At 64.1% G+C, this 9478-nt stretch overlaps 2 protein-coding genes across 2 annotated transcripts; both read left to right on the forward strand.

Annotated features, from left to right (window-relative positions):
* Positions 1-530: 530 nt before the first annotated feature.
* MNEG_9155 (lysophosphatidylcholine acyltransferase/ lyso-PAF acetyltransferase) lies at positions 531-3006 on the forward strand (the record flags this gene model as incomplete). The annotated part of the gene is made up of 8 exons (XM_014042372.1): positions 531-847; positions 1058-1109; positions 1327-1428; positions 1673-1768; positions 2128-2220; positions 2351-2484; positions 2621-2675; positions 2839-3006. The coding sequence occupies 8 exons, from the start codon at positions 531-533 to the stop codon at positions 3004-3006; spliced, it is 1017 nt and encodes a 338-aa protein (XP_013897826.1).
* Positions 3007-4135: 1129 nt separating this feature from the next.
* Positions 4136-9289, forward strand: MNEG_9156 (hypothetical protein; the record flags this gene model as incomplete). Its single annotated transcript, XM_014042373.1, has 15 exons — positions 4136-4186; positions 4409-4489; positions 4728-4790; positions 4959-5081; positions 5205-5262; positions 5677-5762; positions 6065-6142; positions 6665-6727; positions 7011-7097; positions 7435-7527; positions 7736-7801; positions 7982-8122; positions 8446-8577; positions 9034-9186; positions 9275-9289. 15 exons carry the CDS (start codon positions 4136-4138, stop codon positions 9287-9289), a joined length of 1290 nt encoding a protein of 429 aa, XP_013897827.1.
* Between the last annotated feature and the right edge of the window lie 189 nt (positions 9290-9478).

Raw genomic sequence — 9478 nt, forward strand, 5'->3', positions numbered from 1 at the left:
TAACTCCTTTAGTTCTTTGCGGAAGCTACTTTGCTTCTGGTTGTAATTTCATATCTGAGCGCAGCCAGAGGGAACACCACACTCTCTGCCGCCCTGTTGTGCTTCTGCTGATTGCACACACCCGAGGGCACTCGAGTGGGTGACTGCCTGATGGCGTGGCCACACCAGCCATCTGGAACAACAACTGCGGCCAGCAAGAACGCACTACGTTCCTGCATTCTTATCAAGTTGCAACGGAGCTCATACTGCGTCACACAGGCCACAGCCAATTCCAGCCGGGCCGTGGTCGCAGAACAGCGCTTGGTGTGAGACCAATAGCTTTCAATTGCTTGTATTGATATATTATCAAGGTCGGCAGCGATCGATCTGAGGACACCATGGCGCTCGCACCGCCTCCGGGCGACCCCTTGTTTGAGCCCTTCATCAGACATGATCAATATGGAGAAGCTGGTCATCGGATTTCCTTCGGCAGCTCGCTGCGGATCCTGGTGCTATCGGTGACGCTTTTGCCATGCCGACTCCTTGCGGCAATGATGTGCGTGGCGTCATACTACATTCTGCTGCGGCTCCTGCTGTTTGTGCCGGCCGGCGTGCTCAACCGGCGCCTCGCCGCGTTCTGGGGGCGCTTCTGGAGCCGCGCCTGCCTCTTGGCGCTCGGCTTCGTGCGCATCAGCAGAGTGCGCGAGGAGCGGCGCTCCCCCAAGCTCGGCGACAGGCCGCGGTGGCAGGTGGCGATCGTTTCCAATCACATTGGGTGGGCCGACATCCTCATACACATGTCGCGCAACCTACCGAGCTTTGTCGCTCGGGACGGCACGCAGGACATTCGAATGATTGGGCTCATCAGGTGCGCCCGCGTAGTCACTGACATGCGCGCATGCCCCCGCGCCAGCGCATGCGTGCATCGCCGCGAGTACATCGCGTGTGCATGCCTCTCGAGGAATGCATGCAACCCCGGGCCGGATGCTGCAGCGGCTGCGGCGGATGCGGCGCTGTACGCGACCTGCGGCGTCTAGAGGGCGCTGACAGGCAGCCTGCCACCGCCACCCTGCTGCAGTCGCCGCATCGAGTGCATCTACGTGGACCGGGAAAAGAGGAACGGATCAACGGTAAGTCTTGGTTGCAGTTGGGCCTTCGTGGGTTGATGGTGGGCTTCCAAAGGACGCGTGCTCAGCCACTTGGACAGATGCAAAACTGCATCTGTCATCCAAACCTCGCGGCTCCGAGCAATTCACAATTGCTTGCACAGTAGCGCAGCGATCAAGCAGCACGTGGCAAGAAGCGACGGCACCATCACTCCCATCCCTTGCCGGCGGGCTCTCGCAGGGCGGCGCCAGCGCCGGGGTCGGGGAGCAGGTGCGCCAGCGCATGCTGCACAGCTGGGCGCACCCGGAGGAGGAGCACCGGCCGATGCTGCTGTTTCCAGAGGTGAGCGTTTTGGGCTTCAGGGAACTGCTGCCAGAGAGCCGCTGCAGGTGCAAAGAAAGGCATATGGCCGGAGCATGGCTAGGGTCTGTTGATATTCTTCCAGAACTTCAGGGGGCTTGCAGGAGGCTTGCGATTGTCATGCAGGACGGCGGCTGCCCATGCAGGAATCAACCACCGCACCGCGGCGCTCGGTGACCCCTGCGGCGCGCGCTTGATGCTCGTGCGCTCTCGTCCCTCCTCCCAGGGGACGACCAGCAACGGCACGTCCCTGCTGCCGTTCAAGACGGGGGCGTTCCTGGCGGGGGTGCCGGTGCAGCCGGTCATTATCAAGTATGGCGAGGTGCGGATTGGAGAATGGGGACGGCGACAGCGCACGGGGATTCAATGATGTCAGTGCAATCAACAGCAGGCGGCAGCAGCAGCGGCGACGCTGGCAGCGGCAGCGGGAGCGGCAGCAGCAGCCAGCACAGCGGTGCGCATTCGAAGGCAACAGAGGAATGCCGGTTGAGCAATTGTTGTGCGGCGGTTGAGAGGACGGTTCGGCGCAAAACAGAGTGCTGTCGACGCAGCTTTGTGCGCAGATCATGGGGTCGATATTGAGCAGTAAGGTCGTCGAACACTGGCTGCAGCTAGCAGTGATGGGTGCCAAGGGTTTGACCGACCCTGACGACCGCGCCCTCGAACACACCTGGTGCGCAGGGGCCCGTGTCGCCTGCCTGGGAGAGCATCAGCGCCCTGCGCCACATGCTGCTGATGCTTACGACGCCGTTCCACTCTGTGACGTGCTACGAGGTGCGCCGCCTGGGAGCTGCAGCAGCCTGTGCTGTGCGCCCGCCGCCAGTCGGCGCGGGCACAAGGGACCTGGTGCTGCCGCAGGCGCCGGGCTTGCGCTTGGAGATTGTGGCTGTACAAGCAACTGCAGCAGCAGCAGCAGCAGCAGCAGCAGCAAAAGCAGCAGCAACACCAGCAGCAGCACCAGCAGCACCAGGAGCACCTGCAGCAGCGCCAGCAGCTGCGACTGCATCGTCAGTGTCAGCCGCAGCGGCGGCAGTCGCCGTGGCCTCTGCGTTTGTGCCGGTAATGCCTTGGCATGGCAACCCTTCCCTGCTCATAAGTTCCTCTCAACCCTCGCGCCCCGCACCTGCCCTCCTGCTCTCGCGCCTTCCTGGCAGCTGCCGATCTACTACCCCAGCGAAGACGAGCAGAAAGACCCAAAGCTGTATGCCGCAAATGTGCGGCAGTACATGGTGAGCCAGCTACTGCGTAGGTTCGCTTCATCTCAGAGCAGTCGCCACCGTTTGCGTCTCCAAAATTCCCAACAATCCAACATTACCTTGCGCCGTGCTCCTCGCGCACGTGTCAACGCGTCGGCCCCGCCTGATTGCCCCGCCTCTGTGATTCACTCTGCAGCTGCGGTACAGCGGTCTGAAGCCATCGGACGCCACTCTGGAGGACAAGCGGCGGTACCAAGCAGACCTGCGGCAGCGGCTGGCGGAGGCTGCTGGCAGCCAGGGGGGCGGCAGCAGGGGCGGCGGCGACGGCGGCAGCGGCATGGCGGGCAAGACCGCGGAAAGCTGACACCTGGGCGCTCACCTGGGGCGCACAGGCGGGCCCCGCGCCGGTGGGGGCAGCGTATGTCGCCGCAACGGCAGCTTGTTGCGACATGGTTCCGTCGCGGCCCCTTGATTTGTACAGCTATGGACCTGTTGGACCAACACGCAGATGCACCCCCCTCAAAACTGATATCGTCCTCCTGCTTACGCTGGCAGGCCAGGAGGGCAGGGATAGTGCAGGCGTGCCGTCCACCGCAACCCCCTTCAGAGTCCAGGGGCAGAGGCCACGTGTGGTGCACGCGCACCTGGGGTGGTGGGTCGTCACATGCACCCCACCCTACAAACGCACTGCCAGCCGCGCACCCGCGCATTTGCTGGCCTGTTTTCACCTGACATTTACCCAACACAGTCTTTCAGCTGACCGGCTCCCACCTTGCAAGCCTGTGTAAGCACCTTTGCTGACTGTGGGCCTGCACGCTTTCGCGGCGCAAGGCACTGCATTTCGGCGTCACACCGTTATTTGGCACCATGCTTCCATTACAAATAGCACAGATTCAAGCACTGCGGAGGGTGGGTTGTGCTGACAAGCGCTATACCAGCCAGCCACCCTTGATTGAGTACATGCTCCCTGCCTTCCTGGGGTACCCGCCCCCTTTTTCTTTTCTTGCACCTCCTGGATCCCAGGGATGGGATGTCCTGCATCAGTGATGGCGAATGCATGGCATGTAATTTTGCATGGACGAGTGGGTGTGGCGCTGCTGCCGCTCGATGGCTCGAGACAGTGCCGTCACAGATGTTGGACAGCATTGCAGCACGCAATCCATCAGTAGAGAGCTGGCTGCATGCGAGGCGCGAGCACCTGAAAGTGTGTTGCTTCACAAAATGTCGCACGGGGACAGCAGAACACCTACCTCTGCAGCCTGCAGGGGTTGGGGGGCACCCGGGAGGCACCGGTGTGTATCTTTGGTGTGCCGCAACCGCCCGCCAGAATGCAGTTCTTGTCTTGGCAAAACCTGCGAAGAATCTTGACGATCAACACTACACAAGCCTCTGCAGCAGCACGCGCTACGCAGTTTGACCTATTGACTCGGTGGGGAAAGGGGCTGGGGGCTGCAGCTCTGCTCTCAGTGATTCGCGAAGCATAAAAGTCACCGATGAGGTTCGCGTCTAAGAATTTCAACGGCAGACCGAGCTCGCCCACCCGGGTGAGCGCTTCGTGTTCGTCAGACACGCGAACTTGTCACCGCTGAGCCTGAATGTCGTAGTTGCTGCATTCTTTGTTCGGTCATTCGACGCTGCCTTTGAGGTCGCCGTCGGAGTGCGGCCCGCCTTCGCCGCTTGCGCCGACAGTTCTTGTGCTGATGCTGCTGATGCACCGCGCTCTCTCGCCCCTGCCGCTCCCCTGATCCGCCTCGATGCGCGCCCAGGCGATGGCGGTGGGGGAGGAGCGCCGGGCGTCCCTTGCCAAAGTTGTCTGCACACTGAAGAATGCGGTGGAGAAGCTGCAGGTGTGTATTCTCAAGCACAGCGAGCCGGCCGGCGCAAACGTCGCCGCCCGGCGGATCACCTGCCAGGGCAGAGCCCGTCTGCGGCTCGGAAACCTGGAGATCCCTGCGCTTTTGGTTATTACGGAGGGACGCGATTGAGGGCTTACAACCAACGGCGAGCGCTCCCACCGCACGCGAGGGCGGCAGGGCAACCCAGGTTGCATGTTATGCCCGCCCCCCCCGCGACGGCGCTTTGCAGGCTGCGCAGGGCATGCAGGCAGTCAACGAGAGGCGGAAGACGGCCGAGCAGCTCACACTGCAGGTCAGCGCCCCGCTTTCTTGCGACCGCGTGTCCCCAATGCCGCCCTTCGATTGCCCCACTTTGGCACTTTCGTCTCCGGGGGTGGAATGCTGTGACCCCGCCGCGCGGGCCCATGGTCTCTCTCGCGCCTGCGGCCTGCCGGGCGGTAGGGTCGCACAACAGCAATAGCAGCAGCAACAGCAGCAGCAGCAGCAGCAGCAGCAGCAGCAGGGGCAGCAGCAGCAGGGGCAGCAGCAGCGGCAGCAGCGGCGGCAGCGGCCGCGGCAGCCGCAGCGGCAGCGGCAGTGGCAAGTTGAGCGGCATCGGCGGCGACAGCCGCCCTCCTTCAGATTCCACATTGTGATTGCCACCCCGACTGAATCGAAGCCGGCCCCTACCTCAAGTATCCGCAAAATTGACAATTGCGCAACGCAGGTGCAGCTGCTAAACTCGGCGTTTGCGTCGCTGGCCGACGCCGTCCTCGAGGAGATAGGTGCGGCGGATTCAAACGCGCGTGCGCGACAGCTGGGTGCAGCCCGCCGGCAGACCTGCCAGCCCCACCGCTGCAACTCAGCACAGCCCAGCACACTCACAGCGCCAGACACCTGGCCCGTGCGCCCGTGTACTGGCGGGTGCTCGCATTCCCCCTTGTGGGAAAGGGCGCCGCATGCGGGCGCGGCCGGCCGGCCCGGTCTGCTGGGCGCCGCCAGAGGGGCCCAGAGTAGAGCGGCGTCTGGCGCTGCGCCCGGCTGCCCACAAAGAGGGGTGGGCGCCTGGCCTCAGCGCCCTTTTTGGCGGCGAACCCTTGTCAAAACCTCCCCTTTTTGCAAACCCCACCCCCACTATCTACTGCCGCGCCGGGACTGGATGCGGTGATTCTCTCTTTTACGTCTGTCGCAACGTCCAGAGGAGCTGGGCTGCGAGCGCGCCCAGCTCAAGTCTGACTCGTCACAGCTCAAGGCCGGGCTGCGGGCGCTCGACGCACGCGTGCAGGTGCGGCGGCACGCCCGCCTGCCACCCTCGCGTCCGGTCGTCGTCACCGTTCGCTGGGCAAGAGCGGGGTGGGGTGGCCGCGGCGGGCTTGTTTCGGGGAAGAGCTGAGTGACGGTTGTTGCGCGTGCGACGCCGCCGCGCCGGATGCGCAGCGCAGGGGGAGCCAGAAGGGTGGGCCGGCCTGCCGAGCCGTCCTGCTGGTGGAGATTCCATTCCCAGCAGCTTTAACCCCTCTTTGTATCCCCCCGTTGTCATCCCCCTTTTTTATCCCTCCCACCTCGCTTTTTTGATCCCCTCATCAGGACCGCCTGTGTGAGATGGGGAGGCTGGAGGACAGGGTTGAGGCGAAGATGGCGCTCACGGCCGGCCTGGAGAGCCAGGTGGGGCGCTGGGGCTTTGTCCCCAACAATGTCAATATGGGGTCGACGCACGTGCCGAAACTCGTGCCCAGTTGAACGGGCGATTTGGGGTTTGTGGCTTGTATGCCGGCCGGCACACCACACGCCGGCGGCGGGGCAGCAGGGTGAATGGAGGTTGGCTCTGAACAGCTGTGTGAGCCGAATCGGTGCAAAAGGGGACACTTTATTGCAGGGCCGCCGTGCGGCTGAGCAACGGCCAGGGCCACCGCACATTCCCAACATTGATCTTCTGCTGAAGGCATCCCACCCCCAGGGATGCCGTCCCTGTTGCGGGCGCCTCTGCCCCACCGCCCGCCGCGGCTCTGACCCCTTCCTCCCGCTTTACTCCCGCAAGCACGCGCGCGCGCATGCACGCACCGCCTTACTCACGTGCCGGCCCCCGCTCCTGCACGCGCGCACACACACACACACACACACACACACACACATACACACACACAAACACACACGCCTCCTGCCCCGCACCCTGCGCGCAACATGCAGGTGGCTGCGCTGAGTGCAGCCAGCGCGGCTGCGGACCAGCGGCTGGCAGACCTGCGGGCGGAGGTGCAGCTGCTGCAGGCAGGTCCCTGATACGGTCAAACGGCAGCTTGACCGAGATCGGATCACCACGTTTGCCCGATGCACGCGCTTGCCGGGCGCAGCCGGATACGTTCAGCACATGTGAACCTCAGCCCGCCGCGCTGCAAAGACCTGTCGAGGCGCCAGGAGACTGTTATGAGACCGAAGTCAAACCGGTCAAACGGCACCGTCAACATGATCGCGACCTGGACGCCCGCGTGTGTGCCGCGGACGCCTTGAACCGCGGTCAAATGCCGCCGGCCCGCAGGTGCAGGGGGCCAAGCTGGAGAAGGGCCAGGCGGTGGCGGCGATGGAGGCGCAGCGCGCGCAGCTCACCGCCCTCCAGCGGGGCCAGGTGCGGCCGCCTTTCTCGGCTTTTCTGTGTTCGTTGGGCGGCAATCGAAGGGAGGGCCGTTAGCGGTTGTCGAGCCGGGGCTTGGGGACACTTAAAGTATGGCGCGTCACCATCCTTTGGCACGCGGACGTTTGCAATTGGCCCCGTGGGTAGTGGCTACACAGGCCTTGAATTGCTGATTGCAGCTATGTTGGTGCTCCCATCAGCATGCTGCGCGGCGCAGGGGGGCTGTGAGCTCGTGGCCGACGCAGTTTTCTCAGCACAAACAGCGGACCCTCGAGACGGTCAAGCGGTCACGATCGCCGCAAGCCTGCCCCCGCCGCATCGCGTCTGACAGGTCAAGGAGATTGCAGGGGAGAGCATCCGAGAATGCGTGCCCGGGCTGGTGTCGTCCAGCGTGCAGCGCCATGTGCCGCCCATGATTGATGAGGTGCGTGTGTGTGTGAGTGCGCGCACACGCGTGCACTCGTGCATAGTGTATGCGTGTATGCGTGTGTGTGTGTGTGTGTGTGTGTGTGTGTGTGTGTGTGTGTGTGTGTGTGTGTGTGTATCTCGATAATGGGGGTGAAGGATGCAGACAGGGGCGACAGGGGGGCCACGCAGAGGGCACCATCAGAAGGGACACATGGTCCCGCCAGGGGTTCAGAGCCCCACTCGTCAGGCTCCGCAGCGGCGGCGTGGCTGCAAAGCGGGCAACGCCCGAGGTGCGGGCGGACGGCGACAGCTGCACCATCTTGCTTGCTGATTAGCATCGATTCAGTATAGGGCTGCGGGATCTGTCACGGCTGTCAATGCAAATTGGCCTTCAGCCTTTTGTGGCGTCTACCAGGCGATTTGAGCCGATCGACCGCACCTCGCCCCCTCCCCCCCACCTTTCCCCGCAGGCCCTTGAGGCGCGCTGCTGCGAGCTGCGGCGCGAGCTTGCCGCCCAGGGGGCGCTGCTGGCGGGCGACCTGGGACGCCTCGCGCGCGAGAGCAACGCGCTGAGGGCCGAGGCGTGCTCCGCGTCAAATCTGGCCAAGAAGGTGGGCGGGCGTGGCTTCGCCGCGCTCCCTGCAGCTTGCGCTGCGGGCGTGGGGTTGGGGGTGTCGGCCGCGCGTCTTCGGTCTGCCCAAAGTCAGTTGCTGCAAGCGCCCTGTGGGCAGAGGAGCACGCAGCCAGCCAGCGTCCCTTAGATCCATGAAATTCACCCCGCGCCTGCTGGCCCTCGCCGCCCTTGCGGCTGGGCTCCACCCAACGCCTGCCCCCTTCGTCCAGCGTTTGACACACCCGGCACCGTCCGTGTGTCAGTGTTGGAACTCTGCCGCGCCCTCAACTGATCGACTCTGCCCTCTTTTGTACGTCCAAGGTTGACGCGGACCTGTCCGCACTGGAGCCGAGGGTGGCCCAGATCGAGGCGTCCGAGGCAGCGTCCCCCAAGGCGCCGCTGCGGCTGGTGGCCGCACTTGAGGAGAAGATGGAGGGGCTGGCGGGGCAGCAGGTGCGCACAAAACCGGCGTTCTTCTCAAGCTTTGGGTTGGGCATCAGACTGTACAGAAGCCACAATAGTGCATGCCATAGTGCACTGCGCTGTATATTGTCCATCCATTTTCTGCATGTGTTGAGGTGCCGTGCAGGGATGTGGGTCGACTGCAGCGGCAGTCACCCCAACCTGTGCTTTCACAGGCCTCAGTCAGCCGAGGGGCAGGGGCCTTGAAATGAATTCCCGCCCCGTCATTGGCCCCCTCCACACCCCTCATTGTCGGTATCTGTGCTTGCGTCGCCGCTACTGCTCTGGGGCGCGCGTGCGCCACGGCCGCGCAGTGGAGGGCGTCGCGCGCACGTACTTGCAAACACACACACACACACACACACACAAACACACACAAACACGCAAACACACAAACACACACACACACTCACACACACACACACGCGTGCGCACGTGCGCGCACAGGCACGCCACGGCCGCACCGTTGAGGGTGTCGTGCGCGCGCTCGTGGACGACGCGTCGACTCTGGCGCGCGCGCAGCGCGCGACGGAGGGGCTGATGGCGGGGCAGCAGGCGCAGCTCCAAGACACAAAGGAGGCGCTGCTGCGCTCGGCTCAGGTGCGCGGGCCACGTGTCCCTTGCCACCCTGGCCGTGGAAGGGCGGCGGGGCAGGGCCGGCGCCGCTGGTCAGGGATGTGTGCTGCAGAAGATTCCAGTTTAGGCGGGACAGCGGACAGCAGTTCGGCCGCCTTGGGCGCGGCTGTCGCGTGCACGCGCGGCACGGATGCTTTTTGCTCATCGATCAGCGTCTGCAGACAATCTGCGTTACCCGCTCAGCCTGTGGCTTGGCCACGCGTGCGCGCGCGCGCACCTCGCCCCCCCCCCCCCACTCACACACGCACGTCCACAC

Source organism: Monoraphidium neglectum, assembly GCF_000611645.1.
Source record: "Monoraphidium neglectum strain SAG 48.87 unplaced genomic scaffold scaffold01837, whole genome shotgun sequence".
Classification (NCBI taxonomy): domain Eukaryota; kingdom Viridiplantae; phylum Chlorophyta; class Chlorophyceae; order Sphaeropleales; family Selenastraceae; genus Monoraphidium; species Monoraphidium neglectum.